The 22,658-nt window shown below is 43.9% G+C and overlaps 1 protein-coding gene across 17 annotated transcripts in view; it reads left to right on the top strand.

Annotated features, from left to right (window-relative positions):
• The window catches only part of Tenm4 (teneurin transmembrane protein 4), a 2,824,428-nt gene extending 2,818,423 nt beyond the window's left edge, over positions 1–6,005 (top strand). For all 17 annotated transcript variants that reach the window (XM_078046757.1, XM_078046770.1, XM_078046771.1 and 14 more), the window contains one exon: positions 641–6,005. In XM_078046757.1, the coding sequence (XP_077902883.1) occupies positions 641–1,399 (759 nt within the window). In that variant the 3' untranslated portion in view covers positions 1,400–6,005. The remainder of the gene's footprint in view (positions 1–640) is intronic.
• Positions 6,006–22,658: the final 16,653 nt, after the last annotated feature.

The raw sequence follows: 22,658 nt of genomic DNA, 5'->3' as shown, positions 1-22,658 counted from the left end.
GCTGGGATACTTCTGAGCCTTGTTTCTCCCTATAATAACAGCCCTTGAAACTGAGCTTCAAGAATCAGACAGAACTGGTTTGAATGTTGACTTGATGTCAGTCATATAACTATGAACTATTTATAACTCCTTAGAGCCTTGGTTTCCTTCATTTAGAAGTAAAATTGGAATTATAAAATATCCACTACATGAAGTTATTATGATGATCAAAAGAGACAGTGATAATTATTTAGCTTAAAAAGCAAGAAATCTTAGCTATAGCTCCTATTATTATCTCTCTTAGACCACCAGTGGTCACATTTGATGGCAACTATTGTTGTCACATCTGACTTTCCCCATGAAACAATGAATTCTTTCAGGGCAAAGGTGATGTCTGACTTACTTGAGTACCTCCAGTGCCCAGAAAAGGACCTGGCCCAGAATAGATGCTCCTTGAACAGTCTCTGAATCGAAGGGTGTGAATGGTGGATAATGGACAGCTAGCCATCTTGTGGTCAGCAGTAGAGATACAGGCTACTGGTTAATAAATATGTACAGACTTGATTTATTTAAGTGGATTTTCCATATTCTTGTGGTTTGCTTTTTCCCTTTGTCTTATTCTCTCTCTCTTGCTCTCTCTCTCTCTCTCTGTCCTCATCAGTCTATCCTTGGGGTACAATGTGAAGTGCAGAAGCAACTCAAGGCCTTCGTCACCTTAGAACGCTTTGATCAGCTCTACGGCTCCACAATCACCAGCTGCCAGCAGGCCCCCGAGACAAAGAAGTTTGCATCCAGTGGCTCAGTCTTTGGCAAGGGGGTCAAGTTTGCCTTGAAGGATGGTCGAGTGACCACAGACATCATCAGTGTGGCCAACGAGGATGGACGGAGGGTTGCTGCCATCTTGAACAATGCCCACTACCTAGAGAACCTGCACTTCACCATTGACGGGGTGGACACCCACTACTTTGTGAAACCAGGGCCTTCAGAAGGTGACCTGGCCATCCTGGGCCTCAGTGGGGGACGGCGAACCCTGGAGAATGGGGTCAATGTCACCGTGTCCCAGATCAATACCATGCTTAACGGCAGGACTAGACGCTACACAGACATCCAGCTCCAGTACGGGGCACTGTGCTTGAACACCCGCTATGGGACGACGTTGGACGAGGAGAAGGCGCGGGTGCTTGAGCTCGCCCGGCAGAGAGCTGTGCGCCAGGCTTGGGCCCGAGAGCAGCAGAGACTGCGGGAAGGGGAGGAGGGCCTGCGGGCCTGGACAGAGGGGGAGAAGCAGCAGGTGCTGAACACAGGGCGGGTGCAAGGCTACGATGGCTTCTTCGTGATCTCTGTCGAGCAGTACCCAGAACTGTCGGACAGCTCCAACAATATCCATTTCATGAGACAGAGCGAGATGGGCCGAAGGTGACAGAGAGGGCCAAGGCCTGGACTTCTTGCCAAAGACAGCTACTCTTTTGTGGCCACATACCTGACTGTGTTGTACTTTAAAAAAAAAAAATCCTTTTTTTAAAAAGTGCAGAAAACAAACAAAAAGATACTGGTTGCATTGTTAATTCATGCAACATTCTTTTTTTTAAGAAAAGAAAAGACACAAATTTGGCCTTCACACATTTTTTGCAAAGAACAGAAGGTTTTTTTCTTTTTCTGTAGTGTGATCACAATGAAAACTCTGTCTTTTGTTCCCCTTCTCCTTGAGGAATTTTTCCTGTTGTTCGGGGTATGTTTCTTCTCTCTTTGGGGCACACATCTAGAGTGTGTCCTCGTCTGTCCCTAGGTACCCAGTGTGATGTGAGACATGAGTGTCTGTGCTAAGGTGTCTCATGTGCACCCCTTTCTTCTTTGACAGGGGGTTGTGCAGGAGTGGGGGTGCAGAGTGTAATGGGCCTGGAGGAACTCAGGAGCTTTTGCTGGGCTCCTGCAGGGGACTGGTGGCTTTTTACTCACTGTGTTTTGTACCTCCAGAGGACCACAGATGGTTACATCTTGCTCTGGAAAATGTCATGATGTTGTTCAGCACCTTTTCAAGCTGCCCCAAACTCCTGTCCAGGCTTTATATTTTAATGCTAAATGAAACCCTCTTCTCCTTTTGCAAATTTCGTGTAGTTGTTGGTGCCACCCCCATACTGGGATAGAGAACACGTCTCCCCACTCCTTCCCCCAGTCTGGTAACATAACATCCTGGGGCTATGAGCCCCATCCTCTCCAAGAGGTGACAGCACCCAGGATGTCTGTGATTGGTTGATCCTCCATGATGTCCCTTGCTCATCTCCTCCTCTCTCCCAAAGCCAGATGTGAGAACCAGCACTGCACGGTGAGCCCTCCATGGGGGCACCATTTCCAGGGAGGGGAAAGAAACCCTCTCCCCTTGACTTCAGGTATCTTCCTTCCATTGTTCAGCTGCCACTCCTGAGAAATAGGCATGTGGAGAGAGGTGCTTGGTGGCCTTTGATCCTGGAAAGATGCATAAGGAAAAAAAAGTCAGCCAAAGAGAGCAAAGGCCTGAGCCAGGAATCCTTCTAACCAGCTCCGGAAGTCTCCTCTGCCTCCCTTGTGTAGACCATCCCAAAGCTGGGGTGCAGCAGCCTGGGCATCTAGGAAATTCCCTCTAGAGAAGCCCTGCTAGGGTTTTTGTTGTTGTCGTTTGGTTTTTGGCTTGGGTTTTTTGTTGTTGATGTTGTTATTGTTGTTTTGTTTTTTAAGATAAGGGAGAGAGAGCTAATTGGGTGTGATCTGTCAGTGTCATTCAATCTCACCAGGATCAGGGACAGTTTCTAAGACCAGTACACATATTGGGAGGCCAGTCTGACATGGTTCCCTTGGAGACCTAGGAAGGGACCCGGAGCAGGTGCAGCCCACAGCTGGAGGGCTGCCCAGCAGGACGCAGCAGCCAACAGGCCAAGGGAAGGGAGGAGGGCAGAGGAAGGTAACAGCATGAGCCTGGAGCTCCTTGTTCAAGGATTCCATTCCTGGTGCATCTGCCTAATTACCATTGTCATTACCACTCACAGGAGGCTCTGGGAGACTGGAGGGGAAGCCAAATGCTTCCTTTTGAGCTGGGCTTCTTAGAAAATGGGACTTTCATGGGTTACATTTACATTAAGTGTGGAGAATGAGTTCTGAGTCAGCTATTCCCGTGGAAACCTTGTTGGACTGATAAGCTCATGGCACCTTTATAGCCTTATTCACAGAGTCTTCAGAATACGAAATGAGTTCATGAAACCAAGAAGGGCTCTTACTGCATGAGAATTGGAGCAACATGTAGCTTGGGTTCTGCCTGGCAGAGGGAGGCATCCAAAGCTTCTCGAGGAGGGGATATCTCGCCTTACGTCATCCCACTGGGATAAGAGGATGTGTTTCGCTAAGTGCTCTTCCTGTTTCCAAAAAAAGTCACACTGCTTCAACAGTGTGCTATGGCCTGTTTGTCCACTGGTGGCCCATCGTCTCTGGATCCAGAGCTCTGCCAAATCAGATTTGCTGTTTCTCAGGTCCACTGTGTGTGGCATGAGCTGGCGATGGGGGCTCCCATCTGACAGGATTGTTCTTGGATGGGATGGAAAGCAGTTTGACCTAAAGAACACAAGTTTTTGTTTTTGTTTTTGTTTAATCCAAAAGAGACTTATGCCTCTCAAAATTGTACTCTTGCTGTAAGGAGCCCCTGGCAAAGCTCTCTTGCCTATTGGCCTAGTTGGCCAGTCCCATCATGGCTGCCTGACATCATCAAGACCTGCTGTGGATGTCTTCTTGGGGCAAAGACAGCATGTGGCTCAAGGGAATCATCTTCCTATTCCTCCCTAGCCTCTGTCCCTCTTCAGTTGCCCGCCCCCAAGAAAATAGAGTAGACTTTTAAGGATCAAAAACACAAAATTATTGGGTATTATTTTATTTAATGAATGATCCTATACTTTCCCTGAGCTACAAACCACCAAGGAGGCACAGCTTCTGGGGGGAAGGGTGGGGAGGACAAGTGGAAGCATCCCAAAGCTTTTTTGGAGAAGGAGCTTATCTGCAAGGTGGGCAGTGCCAGGTATCTCCGTTTCACACTGGTGCTGTCATGTTGGAGCAGGTGCTATGGCCTTGGCCCATTTGAGCTCGTTTCCACTGGGGCTGGCAGGTGACTCCAGACCTCACCTTTCGGTCTGATCTCCCACTGAGATCACCAGTCCCAATCCCATACCAAGGATGAATTTGAAGGCATAAGCAGAGCTCCTGTGCCTACATAGTAGGTTCTAATCAATAAATCCCATCACTCTTGGCGCTGATCAACCAAAATCTGTCCATTCGATAACATGACCAGGCCTCCCACACTGGCCCAGGTCATGATTCTGCAAGAGGTTGGCTTCTGACCCTGGAAGAAGATTTAGTTTTTGAATAGTTCCTGCCTTCTCCACAACTGCCAATCAGCCCCTCATCTTTTGTTCCTCTGCCACTACCTTAAATAAGACCTTACAAATTCTCCAACTTGTCTTTCGTACAGTGAGATTTCCTTTGTACCCACCCTCCACACAGATATCCCTGGAGGCGAACAGCGACAGAAGGAGAAAGGCAAGGAACTCCAGGGTAAACCACACTTTGACAGCCCCTGACACTTGGTTCAAAATGACTCACTGGGAACCATCCAAAGACCTCACCAGGGCCTGGCTTCAACTTAGGAATGGAAGGTCTGAAATAATCCCCAAGAAACTGACTGGAGGTTGAGAATGGCCAGAAGGTGTGCTTCCAAATAATCAGGGTGGGCTGGGTCTTGGGCACAGAGGATGGAGAGGCAAGGGAGGTAAGCTGGGCCGTGTGCCATAGACACCGAAAGAGGAACCCCAGTTCTTTAAAGAACCAGAAGAACCGTTTTCATTGTAACTTTTCAGTCACTTTATAGATGGCAGAGATCTTCATTCTGCAAAGACAGGGCTTTTGATGTGAAATCTTAGAATACACTTTTACCATTTGCAGCAGCCACATGGCGAGAACAGTGATGCTAAGATTTGTGGCCACTGGTCCTCAGCAGGGACCCAGGCTTTGGTGTTTGATCACCAGAGTCTATTATCCATTCCTCACAGCAGCTGCTCAGCCAAGAAGGTGACTCCTGGTCCCAGTTGAGGGGGCCTGCTGCCTGAGGGGTCCTAGAAGGAACCCAGTCTCTCCTTTCCCTTGGGCTCTGCTCTCGGACTGAAAGCCCTCCATTTGAGGCACATCATTCCCAGCTAGATTCATGAACCTGTCTATATTTTATTGGAGGGGAGGGAATATTTTTTAAAAAAAAGAACTCTGTAGTTCAAGGCCCTTTTATTTAACCTTCCAAAAACAGCAAACTCATTTCAAAGACTCATTGCTCAGGTGACAGAGAGAAACTTTATCTTCTCCAACCTTTACATTCTCAAAACCAGCCTTGTGTACTTGACTGCCCCAGACACTGGTGCACTCTGAGGTTTCATTGTGGATGCACAAGATCAGAGTCAGGGAGACCTGGGTGGGGCCTTTCGTCATGTTTCTTTCCCCCTCCGGAATGCCAAAGGCATAAGACTGGATGACCTCCTGGTCCCCAAGAAAATGTGATTTCTTCTGAGGGCAGACTGCCCAGGGAGGCCTGATCTTGCGCAGGCTCAGCTCTCCTGGCAGAAGCTGAGTTGCAGGTGTGTGGCAGGGCCTTGGCAGCCCCAGATTCACCACACACACACACCAGAATCCCACTTTTCTAAATCTGCCTGTTGTTCTGAGGACTTCTGAACCCGCAGCTTCGGCAGAAGGACTGTTCCAAGCTGCCTCTGGACGACCAACACTGGAGACTCTGGCCTTACCATGTGGAAATAGTTTTCCTGAAGTCTGGAACTAATTTTGAGAAGTTTTTTTCTCAACACTTTTGTGTTTCTAACACTGTATTCTTGACTGTGTAAATACCAACAAGGCTGTAAATAAATGCAGATGTAGATACCTTCTAGGGAAAAAAAAAAGCATAAAAACAAAACCAGAAGTGATCCCGTGTAGCCTTCGTTGACAAATAAAAGAATATTTTGTGTTTAAAAGTGTTTGGCGGCCTCTGTTGGGACATAGTAGCTCTTCTCAGGATGATCCGGAAGAAGTCTCAGTCCAAGGCCCCACAGTCACTTGTAAACCTTACAGGTCACAACTGTCAAAGAAAGGGACCTCCAGAGGGTCAGCACAACCCCAAGTCTTATCTTGCAACCAGCCAGGACAAATGTCCAAGCACCTCTGACACAACCGTGAGCTGCATAGCCCAGGCCACATCCTGCCCCAGTCAGGCCAGACTGGGTGCAGACATGGCTCCAGCACTTAGAGATTTTCAGCAAGTCATTTAATCTCTGTATGCCTCCGGCCTTCTGTCTACATGTACGTACTGTGGTGCTTGAGTCCTTTAAAGGAGAGAGCACATTGCTCAGAGGTCTGGATTTGGCACATAAGTTCAGTGCCTCCCACACCCACACCCAGGGCAGCCACCCACCCTACATGCCCTCCTTTCTAGTATTCTTTCCACTAACAACAGTGCTCCTCAAACATAGGTCTGCATCAGAATCACTTTGAGAGCTTATTAAAGCAGAGTTTCTGGGCCCCACCCCCAGAATTTCTGAGTCAGTAGGTTTGTCCCAAGATTTTGCATTTCCAGCGGGTTTCTAGGTGACGCTACTTTGAGAATCATTACTAACTATACTACCCTTCAGGCTGTGTACAGAATAAGCTGCTTAGCCTGGCACTTCAGATGCCCTTAGCCAAGGCAACCTACCACTTCCACCAATGGGGAATCCCAGGCCCTCCTCCACCCACCACTCTTGTCCCCACCTACACCACACTTGACTTCATGGGAGTGTGCACAAGCCCCAGGTACACCCTCAGAGTTTCACACCTGTAGGTTTTTGCACACACTTTTCTTCAAGCTCAGCTGAAATAAACTCCCAGAGCCCTCTGGTAAGTCCTCCCCTGACCCCAGAAGGCCCTCAATGCACATCTGTTAAGGGCCTGTACTTTTTCAATACTGGATTATTCAGGGCCTAAACTTCTCAAGGTCCACCAAGGCTGTCACTAATCTTCCATGTGTTACCAGCAGTGTGTCACCTAAGGCCAGCCTTCCCTTTGCCTTAGGGGTCCACTCCTTCTGATGTATCTGAGAAAGAAGAGCATCATCTCCTGTATGGAGGCCTGGCCTCCTCTTAACTAACTGTTCCACCTTGCTCAGCTGCTCTCTGGGCACAGCTGCTGCATCAAGGCCTCCAAAAAAGAAGAAGGGGCAGAGAACAAGGCAATCTCCTTCCCAGCATGCCCCAGGTCCCTCATATCCTTCCACAGGCCTGCCCTCAAAGTTGGGACTTCCCCAATCCACCAGAGGCCTTGGAGAAAATTATAACATGTAAGGAAAAAGACTTTAAAAGTGAGCACTAAATGTATCTTTTCCCATATCCAAAGGAATATCTAAGAAGTTAAATCTCTTGACGGTGGTCCTCCACTTGGTCACACCCCACACCAAACTTGTTCCCGATCCTCATGCTGGTACATCTATGGGAATTTCTTCTTCGAACCCCCATATTAAAATCTCTCTTCACCATTTGGGAAACTCTATCCCTGCCCAAGGGCTCACCCATGTCCTACCAGGCAACCTAGCATTTACTTCTCAAGCCTGATCAGTTTAGAATAAGCCCAGGTGGGCTCCAGCATCTACCTCCCTAGATCAGTGCCTTCCAAGGTCTCGTAGGCAATAAGAGTTGCAAATACATTCCACATCCTTTCCAGAGTCCAACACATATGTTGGAGATTCATACCTTGCAAGAATAAATATCCCTTCTCAGGGAATAAAAATCTGCCCTGTAAGTTGCAAGTCCATCCGATCCATTGGGACTCAGTAGCAGATCTTGTATGTAGACCTTTCAAAATGTGCTCCCTCCCAGGACCACCAGATATATAAAGGGCACCCACTACTGGGCCAAGATCCAGCAGAAATTTTGAAACTCCTTCTGATGAACACCTACATTCTTTTTTTATTTTTTAATTCTAATTTGTTATATATGACAGGGAATGCATTACAAATCATATTACACATATAAAGCACAATTTTTTGTATCTCTGGTTATATACAAAGTATATTCACATCATTGAGACACCTACATTCTTCTATAGGGTAACAATCTATATGGTATGGGGGTGGAAAAAATAGACTCATTCTCACAGATACTTTTATTGTATGACTGAGCAGATGGATAGATGGAGAGAGAATGTCTGATGCATGAATAAATGCCAAATCCAGCCCCTCATCAAGGCTTGAAGAAGTTGCAGTTAATCAACTGTATGTAAGACAGCCTATCCCAACCAGCCTTAGAAGCCCTTAAGATATAATAGGACCTTTTGGTTATAAATATCATCATCCAATCAAAGTCTAGAAGGACCCAGAAAATACTGCATTACCAAGGTAGGAACATGCTCTGTGTCGCTACTCAAGAAGCCTAAGTGTCCAGGCTTGCCAGAACCCAGAAGTCACGGGGAGAGGGCAGGGGCCCAGTTAAGAGGCACCAGAAGTGTGTGCACCATCTTGTGGGTGTGGAGTTGCCAATTTGTAGAACCGAAGCAGGGCAAGGATGGCAGGGCCTCCAGCAGCCCCAGGGAAGGGTATAAACTGGATGGTGTGGGGATACTGGGGGGATGAGAGGAAAACTCCATCAAGGAGCAGGCCTAAACCCCAAGGGGAGGTGGGCTTCAGCATTTACCTCCCTAGAACAGTGCCTTCCAAGATCTCTTAGGCAATAAGAGTTGCAAACACATTCCATATCCTTTCCAGAGTCCAACACATATGCATCCAGTCAGAGGAGCTAGAGGTACAAGCAAGGCAAGACTTTTAACCGGGCAGATAGATACCTAGAGGTGCACAGGTTTGATTATAGGAAGAACCAGGCCCTGGGGACCTTAAGCTAATCCCCTGCCACAGTGGGCTCACCCATGCCCTAGCTGCCATGGCTGAAGTTCTCCCTGGCAATCAGCCTCTGGTGTGGGCTAGAAACTCAGACTCCAGCTAGCTCAGGGGTGGACAGCAGGGGAAGGGAGTGTCCAAGTGCTAAGGAATTGATCCCAACAAAAACCTCTTTCCACAGGGCCTAGAAAAGAGAGCTCAGGGTGGGCTGAGTGGGGAAAGGAAGGCATCTGAGAAAATATACTTGGGACAGGTGGGTTTAGTGGGAAGGGATTAGATAAGAGGGGAAGCCATCCCAGCAAAAGGAAGGTATGCTGCTCATGTGGGCCTCGAACCCGGCTCCTGTGAACCTAGTCCAGGGACACACGAAGTCAAAATGTCCCAGCATGCCTCAACATTTTCATATGACAAAATACACAGAGGTTGATGCTTACATGGAGCATAAAAGCCCCTCCGGTCCCCGCACATGGGTGTCTCTGGGTTTGGTTTACCATAGTTGGCAGTTACATGCAAATCCCAGCCAGTAGCAATGCCTCTTCCCTTTCCCCACTCATAAAGTATAGCAGAGTACAAGTGAGGAAGAGTGATCATATTACAGGGACAATTTGAATGTTCCCCTAATTCGTAACAAAAGGAACTAATTTGCAAAGCAGTACTTCATTATCCATAATGACTTTCTTCTGACACATTGCATCAATTTATAGTAAAGGGGACAACTGCTAACTCCTCCCCACCACCACCACCACTTTTTATCTTGGATGGGGGCATTCCCCCAAATAGACACTGAGATGAGGATTTGTCCCAAAGTTAGTTGTTGGGAAGTGGTCCCTGGAAAAATAGGTAGACTGATGAAAATGAGAGACAAGAAAAGAGGGCCAACCAAGGGAGTGAAATAAAAGCCCCAAGAGAGTAACTTCAACTCAGCCCTGAGGGGAAGTTGTGGAAACAATCTATGTCACACCTGGGAGTTGTTCCCATCGGCAGTGGGCTGCAGTCATTACACCTCTGCACCTGTCAGTCATCAGTTAGGATGCCCCACCCCATGGCATTTCCCAGGCACTTCTGTTTCTCTGTGCTTAAACAAAAGGAGCTCCTGCAGCCGAGGGACAGTCTGCCTAGAGATTTGCAGGTGGGGCTGTGAAGAACGAAAGCACACAGACTGCCTTCACCCATTTCCATCAGGAGGTTGGTAAGTACCATTTCCTGTCTCATCATAATAGACATCTAGTAAGTGCCCATTACCCATTAGCTAGTGAGGGATGAAGCTAAGAGAACAGGACACAATGATCACATGCACTAAGTTAACAGAGAGCAGAACCCCACCTGTTTTGCTTACCAGTGTATACTGGCACTCGGCACAGGAAGCGTTTATACATGTCATTTGGATCAATGGTGACCACATCTCCCCACCACCCAACCCCATAGTGGTGATTCTGTGATCTAAGAGTTTCTCCAGGGCCTCCCAATTTTTCCCTTTCATTCCTTGCTTAACTCTACTGACACTGCCACATACTACAGAATGCTCAGGAGGAGCTCACTGGGGCCTCTCTCAGGGGGACCCGCTTCACTGAGCAAGGGCAGCCCAACATCAGCCTGACATCCCTGAGCAGATATGTTCCTGAGGCCAAGCAATGTGACTCCCTGGAGCCAGCTCAGTAGGCACAGGAGGTGTGGGCTCTAGATCCAGGTGATTTCTACAGCTAATCTTGGTTGAACTCGCAACACTGTTTGTGATTAGTGTGATTACTTTCCATCTTGCAGATGAGCTGTATGTACATGATTTGTGCTAGTAAGTGATAGATTCAGATTTTGAATCCAGGTTTTCCTAACTCCAAGTTCTAGGCTATTCATCTTATGCTGCAAAGCTAGGAGTCAGGGAATGTCCAATGTGAAAGGTTTCATACACCAAAAAGTCTGAGAGTGAATAAGCACCTTTCATCAGGTCCCCAACAACAGACATAAGGCTCACCTGAGTCCAATGCCAGGGCCAGCTGCGGAATGTGAGACATTAGGAGTCACACAGGGCTCTATGCCCAGAAGGGCCTAGCTTTCAGTTTACTGCTCTGCTCTTAAAGTTCTTAATTTTTGAACAAGGAATCCATATTTTCATTTTACACTGGGCTGTGCCATTTATGTAGCCATTCCTGTCCACATTGCTTACCCATCATGAACAAGCTCTGAGCACTCTAGGACATGCTCAAGGGTCAGAGCAGAGGGGGGTCCCTGAACCCCCTAAGAGGTGGGAGAGAAATAGGCAAGAAAGCCCTTACACATGTTGCATGAGGACTGAATAAAATCGGCAGAGATTTTCCTTCAAAGCCAGGCCATAAAATGTCCACTTAGTAAACATCTAATTCCATTAAAGTGACAAAGACCTGTGAAAAGTCTTCATGGAGGTATAGGGACAGTGGAACACAAAAAAGCTATCAGCCCATTCTGCTATGGGGAGGACCAGGAGAGGCTTCCAGGAGGAGGCAACACCTTGAAGAGAAAGGAATGAAGGGCATTCCAGGTGGAGGTGTGGTGGGTGGCTCCAAGGTGCCCTGTGGGGTAGCTTGACACATCTCATGGGTGAGGCAGAGAAGAGGCCTGAGTGTCGAGACTGAATGTGGACAGAGACCACACAACCATGTAGGCCTATCTGTCTCCTTCTCTCCTGGTTTTCATGCACATTCTCCTAGGTCAGTCTCCACTTCATCCCAAAATCTTACCAGATGGCTGGAATGTATTTAGATGAGGATGCTGATTCTCTTCAGATAGCTGTTTATCTGCGGTTCCCCTTCCACAGGATTGCAGTTACAATGAAGGCTTCTTCACAGTGACAGCACCACCTAGTGGTACCTGCCATCCTTTCCCATCTCTCCAGACTGTCATGTGGAACTGGGTAAGATCATGTTAAACCCTAACATCCTACCTGGCTCCTACACTTTTAGGATTCGGACACCTTTACACACAAAGGCCTTTGACCTGCAAAAGAGTCCCAAGGTTAAGCAACGACTCAAAAGACGCTCCAGAATCACTATGCACACCAGAAAGGAAAGAGAGGAAAATTAGCTTCAGAGGGTCTCTTCCTCCTCTGCCTCAGTGCTTCTGATCCTTGGGCCCCTCTGAGAATCCTTCAGTTATGAAGGTGCTATCCCTGGAACCCCAGGCAGACAATTGCAGAAGCCCTGCTGAGCTTGAGGTCAGAAGAAGGTCAACACAGCACTGACTCCTCATAGAACTCAGAGACTTACATCAGGCAAACAATCAATGATAATAACCAGGAGGTGGAGGAACTGCTATTTCTTGAGATCTGTACCCTGTACCAAGCAACCGCACTAAGCCCTTTATATCTTGCTTGCATGCATTTTACAAGTGTGTTAAATCTTTCTCAAAGTGAGGCAAGTTCCAGATGGCACATAACATGTTCAATATGCCTACTGTGTGCTAATCCCTCTAAATGCATTTGCTCATTTAGTCCTCAACACCCTACAACAGGAGAGGAATTCATATCTTCATTTTTCAGGTGGAGAAACTGAAACACATATGTAAGGACCTACAGCTAGCAGATGGAAGAACTGAGATTTGAACCCAAGCAATCCAGTTTCAGGAATTAAATTGCTATTAATCATAGTGACATAACCTGGGTCATGACCCAGGCTACCTCCTAGTCTCAGAGACAAAAAGAAAATGTACAAATACTGACCAGGGAAGAAGACTATGTAATTGGATGCTCATAATACATTTACTTATTGACTCATTTCAGTAAATTCTCCCTGATTGATATGTTACATCAGGTATGGGTGGGTGCATAGATGGGGAAGAGAAAGTGAGCCAGGTTAGACTTTTGCACAGGTGACTCAGGATGAAGTGAGAGGTGTTGAGACTTTGGGACAAGAAACAAGATCCAGGCACAGTGAGCAGGAAGTTCTCAGAATCTAGTCTAACTGGGTCTGAGGACTACCTCTCTGCCTTGCAAATGATGAATTCTCCACAAAATGTTAACACTTATTATATCTAAAAAAACTCCACCCATTCTCTCCCCTTAAATTAATGCCTCCTCCCTAGGAACAGAAGAGAAATAATGCTGGCTGATGGGTGGTCAGGCAGGGATACAGCTTGTAGCAAAAACAGGACTCGGTCCTCATGGTGCAGGATTCCAGGTAGATGGACCGGAGCTGCCACCTAATGATCAACTGTGCACACTGCACCAGACATTTCCAGGGTCCCGCTTTCCTGACCAGGTGCAGAAGGAAGGCCTAAGATAGCTGAATCCTTTGGCCCTGAAGCAGTCTTGAGAAGGGGACTAGCATCTCCCTGTTTTGCAAATGAAGAAGAGAATGAGACTCTGAGAGGTGACATGAGGTAGTAATAATTTTCATTTACCATTTGCCAGGCACCATGCTAAGCACTTTACATTCATTATCTCATTGAATCTTCTCTAGAATCCCATGAATACAATTATTTACCTCCTTTTTATTATTTAGGTCTCTAAAGACCAGTTATTCTATAATAGTGCCCCCTTCTTTTTGATGCCATTTACTCAGAGAAACCAAGTCATTCTAGAGAATGTCTCACGACACAACCTGGATTCAGCTGATAGCTCATTATAGAATCTGTTCACTTACCTTAAGCCTGCATATGCTAGCATGTAGCTCTAAAAGCTTAATTAAATTCAGGTTCGATTGTTTAAGGCAAGCTTAGTACATATTCACTGTCTCTTATATCTGATCAGAAGGCACATAATGTTTGGTGGTCCTAGGTCTACTGTCGATAAGATTTCACAATGTTAAAGCCATGAAAAAATGCTGACTTTCTAAGATTAGTGTTCCCTTATTGTCTGGAACTCTTCCTTAAAGAAGAATTTCAGGTTCTGAGTATCAAGGAAGATGGAGCAACTATAGATCCTCTACAGAATACAGACAGCAGCTCCATGAGAACTCTGGAAAGCAGACTGTAGCAGCTAGATTGGAGAAGAAGACCAGAATGTGGAGAACCACTGAATCAACAGTGAGTTGACCTCTTTTTTTTTTCCTTATCACCCCCTCTCCCACACTCAGAGCAGTTGAGAATACAGAAGTGGGCGCCCAGAAGCAGCTGCTATCTGGAGGCTTGAGGAATAGGAAAGGGGCCTCTTGAGAACAGCAGACTTGGTGGCAGAGGCCCACCACCCATACAGCTCTAAGAAAGGGAAAGCTCCTCTCTGATCAGAAAGGGATAGTCTCAAGAGTACAGGTGAATCCCACTATATCTTTTCTCTTTACTCTCCTACAAATTGGCCCCAAATGCAAGTGCTATAGTTGCAGGAAGTGCATGTCAGAGGGTGGTCAATAAAGGGGAATCTTTGGAAAGAAGAAATGGGAGATGATGGTGACAAATGTGCTCATAACAGTGAACCCATAAAATCATCTGTGAATGCCTAGACTCACCCCTAGGCATCACCTGCTCAGATCTGACCTAAGCAGTATACCATCAACTTTAAGAAATAACCTAAGAAATAGACCTTGGCCTGCATCCCAGACTGGCAAATGAGAGGTATGCATGCAGAACAGATCCAAACAGCCTGACAACATCTTTAAAAAACAAACAGACTGTAAGGCCACAGTCTACAGAAGGTTGATCAGAACTTGTGACTGAACTCAACTTGGTCAATTGCTGGCTTAGAAAAAAATTCTCACTAGAAGGTTAACAATATCTTTCTTATAATATTTAAAATATTTGGGATAATTAGCATATGAATAACTAGAAAAATCTCAATTTAGTCAATGTTAAGATAACACAGATGTTGAAATTACCTAACAAAGACTTTAAGGTACCTACAAAATAAGGAAGTGCTACAAAATAAGGATGAACATTTCTGAAGCAAATGGAAAGATAGAAGTTCTCAGATAAGCAATAAAAATATTTTTAAAAAATGAAAAAATTAAAAATTAGAAAACACATTGACCCAAAGTTTAGCCTCAGGACGCTGAGGCAGAAGAATTGAAAGTTAAAGGCCAGACCCAGCAACAACAGAATGCATTACAATTCATATTAAACACATAGAGCACAATTTTTCATATCTCTGGTTGTATACAAAGTCAAGTCACATCCTTCTTGTCTTCTTACATGAACTTAGGGTAATGATGACCATCGCATCCCACCATCTTTCCTACCTCTATGCCCCCTCCCTTCCCTTTTCCCCTTTGTCCTATCTAGAGTTCATTTAATACACACACACACACACACACACACACACAGAGAATATTATGGATCAGCATCCTTAAATCAGAGAAATCATTTGGCATTTGGTTTTTTGGGATAGGCTAATTTCACTTAGCATTATATTCTCCAGCTTCATCCATTTACCTGCAAAAGTCATGATTTTATTCTCTTTTAATGCTGAATAATGTTCCATGTGTATATGTACCATATTTTCTTTACCCATTCATTTACTAAAGGGTATCTAAGTTGGTTCCACAGTTTAATTATTGTGAATTGTGCTGCTATAAACATTGATGTGGCTATGTCCCTGTACTCTGCTGTTTTTAAGTCCTTTGGGTATAGACCAAAGAGTGGAATAGCTGGGTCAAATGGTGGTTTCATTCCCAGTTTTCTAAGGATTTTCCATACAACTTTTCAGCTACTGGTTGTAGCTCAGTGGTAGAATACTTGCCTAGCAAGTGTGAGGCACTGGGTTCGATCCTCAGCACCACATAAAAATAAATAAAATAAAGGTATCGTGTCCATCTACAACTAAACATTTTTAAAAAGAATAGCATTTACAATATCTCCAAATATATAAATCCAATAAAGCATTCACAGAATCTCTGTGATGAAAACTGTAAAACAATGTTGAAAGAAATCAAAGAACTAAGCAAATGAAAAGGTATGCCATGTTTAAGGAATGAATATTTCAAATAATAAAGATGTCAATTATTCTAAATTGTTTTTAAATATAATGCAATTTTGATCAAAATCTCAGCAGGATTTCTTGCAGCTAGAGATGAGCGGCTTCCAAAATTGTATGGAAGGCAAAGTTGAAAAAATATATTACATGAATATATAATTTTACTGAGAAAAAAATTACATATTATAATTCACTCACTTCAAGCAATTTTTTAAAATATTTTTTTAGAAGTTGATGGATCTTTATTTTGTTCATTTATTTATATGCAGTGCTGAGAATTGAACCCAGGGCCTCACACATGCTAGGTAAGTGCCCTTACCACTGAGCCACAACTCCAGCCCCCACTTCAAGCAATTTTTAATAAATTTGCCAAATTATACAATCAAATGTTACTTTTTAAAAATCAATAGTAGAGATTGAACCCAGGACCTCACACATGCTAGGAAAACACTGAGCTGGGTCCCACTCCTTTTATTTTTTATTTTGAGACAGAGTATGGCTAAATTGCACAGGGTAGTCTTGAACTTGTGACCCTCCTGCTTCAGCCTCCTGAGTATCTGGTGTTATAGGGATGCACCAGCATGCCTGACTATGCTACTTAATTTTTAGACTTCTTATAAAGTCAAGTAATCAAGACAATGCGGTAAAGGGATAGACACATAAACCAATGGAATAGAATAGAGAAGCCAAAATTAGACCCACACAAATATGGTCAGTTGGTTTTTCACAAAAGTACAAACGAATGGTGAGATACCATCTTCCCAACAAATTGTATTAGAACAGCTGGACATACATTTTTTTTAATCAAACTAAACTCTATAACTTATACAAAAATGAACTCAAAATGGATCACAGGACTACATGTTTAAGGCAGAACTATTTAACTTTTAGAAGAAAATGTAGAAGATCTTTATGACCTGGGATTAGGCAAAGAATTCAGAAATATAACAGTAAAACCAAAATCCATAAGAAAAACCTGATAATTGGATTTCATCAAAATTTAAAATTTTTGCTCTGTAAAAGACTGTTATGAAATTAAAAGATAAGCTATAAAGTGGGAGGAAAATATATGCAAATCACATATTAACCAAGAACTGAAGCTGGACTATATAAAGTTCTCTCAAAGTTCAACAATAAGAAAAGCACCCACTTTTTTTAAGTGTAAAAAACATCGAAGCAGCCATGTCACTGAAAAGGTATATGAATGGCAGATAAGCACATGAAAATATATTCAACATCATTACCCTTCACAGAAATGCAAATTGAATCCATATACCTATAGGAGTACTATATACCATACACCTGTTAAAATGACTAAAATAAGAAATCCTGAAAATACCAAGTCCTGGCACGGATGTATGTGGAGCAACTGGAATTCTCATAAAATGCTGATGGGAATCCAAAATAGTACAGCCACTCTGGGAAACAGCTCAGCATTTTCTTATAGTTACAGTGAGACCGGGCGATCCACTTGTAGAAATTTACCTTAGAGAAATGAAAGTCAAGGAAATGAAAGCTAAACCTGTGCAGGTATGTTTATAGTAGATTTATTCATAATTGTCAAAACCCAGAAACCACCCAAATATCCCTCAGGACAGAATGGATGATCAGACCAGGGTGCCTCCATATGATGGAATTCTACTCAGTAACGGGAAGGAATGATGTTGATACTTGAAACTACTTGGATGAATGTGAAAAACATGCAGAGTGAATGAAGGCTAGATCAGATGGTTACACACAGAATGATTCCATTTATATGATATTCTTTAAAAAGACAAAACTGTAGTAAGAGAACAAATTAGTAATTGTCAGGGATCAAGAGAAGGATGTGACAAAGGGATGGTAAAAGGGATTGGGGTGGGGGTGGGCATAACAGAACAGTTCTGTGTCTTGATTGTGGTGGTGATCAGATGAATCTATTCATATGTTAAAGTCTACAGAACTATACACCCAAAAAAGTCTCGCTTTCACAGTACATTACTCTAAAAACTAAAATATTTTTGAAAGAAGCTGAATAGCAACTCATGTTGTGAGTTCTAATCTGGTTTACTATTCAAAATACCAAAGAATTCAACAAGGAAATTTTCTATTTATTTAAAGGACTACTTTTATAAATTGTCAGTATTTACAAGGCAGCCTGGTAGATGTAGTGACAGGAACAGCCCATCTGTCCATCATGCCCCGTGTCTGACTTGGGCAACCAGTTACCCCAAGAAGTAAATAGTCTGGAGACTAATGGCCAATTAGAAACATTGCTCTCTATGTCATTAAACACCTCTTGGCATTTTGCGAACTAATCATGAATTTGGGGGAGCCCAATTTAATGACCCTGGGCTGAAACCTTTGAAAGAACAAAGCAAAAGAAATCTTTCCTTCTCTTAAGTTATTTATCTCATATTTTGTCACAGTTACACAAAGCTGATGAGCACAAGTGCATACCAGCCTGTTTTCCCCAAGACCCCTGTTATCACATAATGGGCTCATGATAACTATGTAGGCAAGCCTATATAGTAAAAGATGGGAATGAAAGTCAAATGTGAGACGGGTTCCCAGTCTTATTGTTCAGCAACTGAATTGTGCAGTGGGCAGCCTAAGTTGATCAGTTTCATAAAGCAGTTCTTCAGAAATTAAGCAACTGTTTGAGCAGTTCTTAAACTATCTGGGTTGTAAGTTTGTACAAGATAGAACATGTGGACTATCTCACTTAGCCCCTGGCACATACCACATATACAATAAATAGTGGTTGCTATGATCACTGCAGTAACAGCTTCAACCTATGGAAGGGATTTCACAGGGTGGGTTGTGAGACACTGGACTAATCACACACTAAATCCATTGTTACCTTAATAAAGCTTTAAAAAGGAGAATATGGGCTGGGGGTGGAGCTCAATAGTAGAGCATCTGCTTAGCATGTGTAAGGCCCTGGCTTCAGTCCCCAGCACCACACATACACACACACACACACACACACACACACACACTCTCACACACACACACACACACACATACACACATACACACATACGAGGAGACTATTCCCCACTGTTTGGGTTGAATTTGGAGTGGAAACCAGGGATAAATAGAAAAAGATCTCATTGGTTCATTCTTATGCTGATATTCTGTGGTCTTGGATTTAGAAAATTTTTGGATGAACTGAGAAGGTAGGAACTAACTAAATGGATAGTCAGCAGTTATAAGGGTGGGATCCCTGGTTAGCAAGCCTCTTGTATAGACAAAGTGTCTCATTTATTTATAGCCTGGTAACTAACACAAAATCTGGACTACAACAACTGCTCAGCAAGCAATTATTACATCTGTCAATAACTTCTACATCAAGTTCAACAATTGCTGAGGTCACCAGTGGTCTCTGTTTAGGATATTTTAGGCTAAGAGAAGAATGATTGCATCCCATAAGCCTTATTTTTGTTTGTAAAATATAAACGTTTTTATGTAGAATAACCCCCATCATACACTTTCAGCTTAATCTGATGCCACTTTTGTGTTTATTTTTTGGACTGGGAATTGAACATAGGTGTGCTCTATCACTGAGCTACATCCCCAACAATTTTATTTCTTATTTTGAGAAAGAATTTCACTAAGTCACTGAGGCTGGCCTAAAATTTGTGATCCTTCTGCCTCAACCTCCTGAATCACTGGATTACAGGCATGTACTACTAAGCCCACTCCAATGCAACATTTATTGAGCATCTACTATTGCAAATCAAGTTTTATGAACAACTTACCAAGAGAGTTATTTTATTAAAATAAAACCTATACTCTTATCAAGCACAGATATTGTCAGTACATGCTGTATTAGTTGCAGTTTTCCCAAGGCACAGAAAGACTATAAGGAATTATGGAGGCTGAAGTGTCCCAACATCTGCAAGGCAAATCAGGAAGCTAGAGAATCAAGGAAGTCAGTACTATTGTTCCAGTCTGTCTGAAGGCATGAGACCTAAGAGACTGACAGTGTAGTTCCAGTTTCAAAAGTGGCAGGCTCAAGCTCCAAGAAAATCTTCTGTTCCAAGGAGAGAAAGCATCATATATTGAATGCTGACTTAGAGCACACACACCCACTTGTAGAATCTTGCCCTATCCTTGCAAGGTTTTGCTACCTAGAGAGCAATGTATTGAGTCTTCAAAAGGCCATTCCAAAGTCCCATCCAGATTCTTCAGGATGATGGAAACATAGTAAGACCAGTGAATTCTATAAGCATGAGCCCATTATTGTAATTTATTTTCTGAGGAGTAAGTTCTTTGACCAGAAGCAACGTTGTGTGGAATACCATGACCGTGGATAGGGCATTCTTAAGTCCACAATGTTAGTTTTGGTAGAAATAATTCATGCAGGGAAAATAGACAGATACCCAGAGTCAGGGTATTCCATTAACAACAGAATGCTGCTCATTCCGTGATGACAGTGGTCCAATGTAATTAGCCTGCTATCAGGTGGCTGGTTGACTGCCCAGTGAATGTTGCCGTATCAGGGACTCATCGCTGGTCTCTGCCGCCGGCAGATTGGACACTTAGCAGCAGCTGTAGCCAGATCAGCCTTGATGAGTGAAAGTCCATGTTGTCGAGCCCATGCATAATCTCCACCCCTGTCACCATGGCCACTTGTTCATGAGCCCATTCTGTGATAACAGGGGTCTCTGGGAAAACAGGCTGGTATCCACTTGTGCTCATCAGCTTTGTGTAACTGTGACAAAATATCTGAGATAAATAACTTAAGAGAAGGAAAGATTTCTTTTGGTTTGTACTTTCATAGGTTTCAGCCCAGGGTCATTTGGCTTCGCTGTTTGGGGGCCTGTGGCAAGACAGAACATGTGGCAGGCAAGGCCTGGTGGAAGAAGCCTCTCACCACCTGGTAGCCAGTAAGCAAAGATAAGATAGAGAGGCCAGGGGTTCCAACATTCTCTTCAAAGGCATTCCCCCAGTGGCCCAGCTTGGCCCCACCTCCTAAAGCTTCCACCCCCCAACAACAGCACCACAGGCTCGGTGACCAATCCCTTAGCATAGGGGCCTATGGAGGACATTTAAGATCTAAACCCTAACAGGTAAATTCCAACTACTTAATTATTAAAATTCTCCTTGCTGAGGTCACTCTCTGGTGAATATTCACCTAGCATAAATATCTTCACATTTTATGCCCATTAAAATAGGTCTATCTCCGAATTCCCTTGTCACCAATTTTCCAATCATAGTTCTTCAAATCACTGGTCATTCAACCAGACCCTGGTCTCCAGCCCAGGAGTTGGTATACAATCACCTATCTGACCATTTTTTTTCTTCCAAACAAAGTGAACACTGAACGCATTTCTTGGAGTTCTGTCCATTGGGAGGACTTCCCTTCAACATTGTCCTTCAGGGATGTCCCAGAAAAGGGACTGTAGCACTGCAATTCTCTACTTTCAGGGGAGGTCTATATCTATAAACCAGGCCCAAGTTTCTCTTCCTCTGTTAAATAATTGTAAGGAAGACTCCATGAGGCCATATGTGCAGGTTGGGAGAGAGAAGATGATACAGCAGGAGCCACAAACATTTGGGTCATTTCTTCATATAATTTATTTATATCTTCAAGGCCCTGATCAGGATCAATCATGTATCTATTTCTTTCATCTGATTCTGTTGCATATAACCAACTTTGTGGCTTGGTGCATCTGCTATCATCCAGTTTGTGATCAGCAGTTCAGGTTGGATGGTTTGCTATTGACACATGATTAAGCATTCATCTCTCTGGACTGCTAGCAGGCCATGAGATGTTTCTTTAAAAAAAAGAGTAGTTGCTGGTTGTGGTGGTGCATACTTGTAATCCCAGCAGCTCAGGAGGCTGAGGCAGGAGGATCAGAGTATGAAGCCAGTCTCAGCAACTTATTGAAGTTGTAAAGCAACCTAGTGAGAGCCTGTCTCAAAAAAAAGGCTGGGAATGTGGCTTAGTGGTCAAGAGCCCTTGGGTTCAATTCCTGGTACCAGAAATGTGTGTGGGGGGGGGTGAAGAGTCCAAACAAGACAGAAGAGATATGTATGTTATGTATGTGTTAATTTGCTCACATAATGAAACCACATCTGTTACAGCAGCTGCAATTGGAAACATTACCTGGTTAAGTGTATAATTCACCATCAGTCTCCAAGATTCATCTTTCTTCTGTGCTGGCCAAAAAGAGCTAAATGGGGATGTGGTAGGAATCACCACACTTGTGTCTTTCAAGCCCTTAATCATGGCATAGATAATTTTTTTAATCGATAGTAGAATGCATTTTGACATATTATACACAAACGGAACACAGCTTCTCATTCCTCTGGCTGTACATGGTGCAGAGTCAGTCCAGTAGTGTAATCATACATATATACAGGGTAATAATGTCCATCTCATTCTACCATCCTTCCCATCCCCATAGTCTCACCCTTCTGTCCCCTCTACATAAACCAAAGTTGCAGCATTGTTTTTTTATTTACTATTTTCCTAGACAGAGGCAGCTCTAATGGCTTCCTTTTGGCCTTTCCCACCATAGTAACCTTCTGTCCACAGGTTAGGAAGCCAAGGTAGGGCTTCTGTCAGCTGCTAAGCATTTCTACTCCAATTAGGCATTCTAGAACTTGGGGAAATAACCACAGGGTGTGTTTGGGAACCACTGAACCATTTTGATATAGACCTGACTTCCATACCCCCCTATTCTAACTATAGATCACAGCAAGGTGGGTCTCCTGATATTAGTGTCAGTTCAGAACCCCAGGGCCCAGTAATCCTTGATGGGTTTGATTCTTCTATTTCTTCCATGCACAGTTACTCAGGTAAAAAGCTATAGGCCCCTTTGGGGAAGGTCAGAGGAAAGATTAGCAATATAAAATTCTGGCAGTGCCCTTGAAAGTCCTTTCAAAGAGACTCAGCCTCCCTTC

The sequence above is a fragment of the Ictidomys tridecemlineatus genome, chromosome 4 (genome assembly GCF_052094955.1).
Source record: "Ictidomys tridecemlineatus isolate mIctTri1 chromosome 4, mIctTri1.hap1, whole genome shotgun sequence".
Classification (NCBI taxonomy): Eukaryota; Metazoa; Chordata; class Mammalia; order Rodentia; family Sciuridae; genus Ictidomys; species Ictidomys tridecemlineatus.
This window is presented reverse-complemented; position numbering and strand designations above follow the sequence as displayed.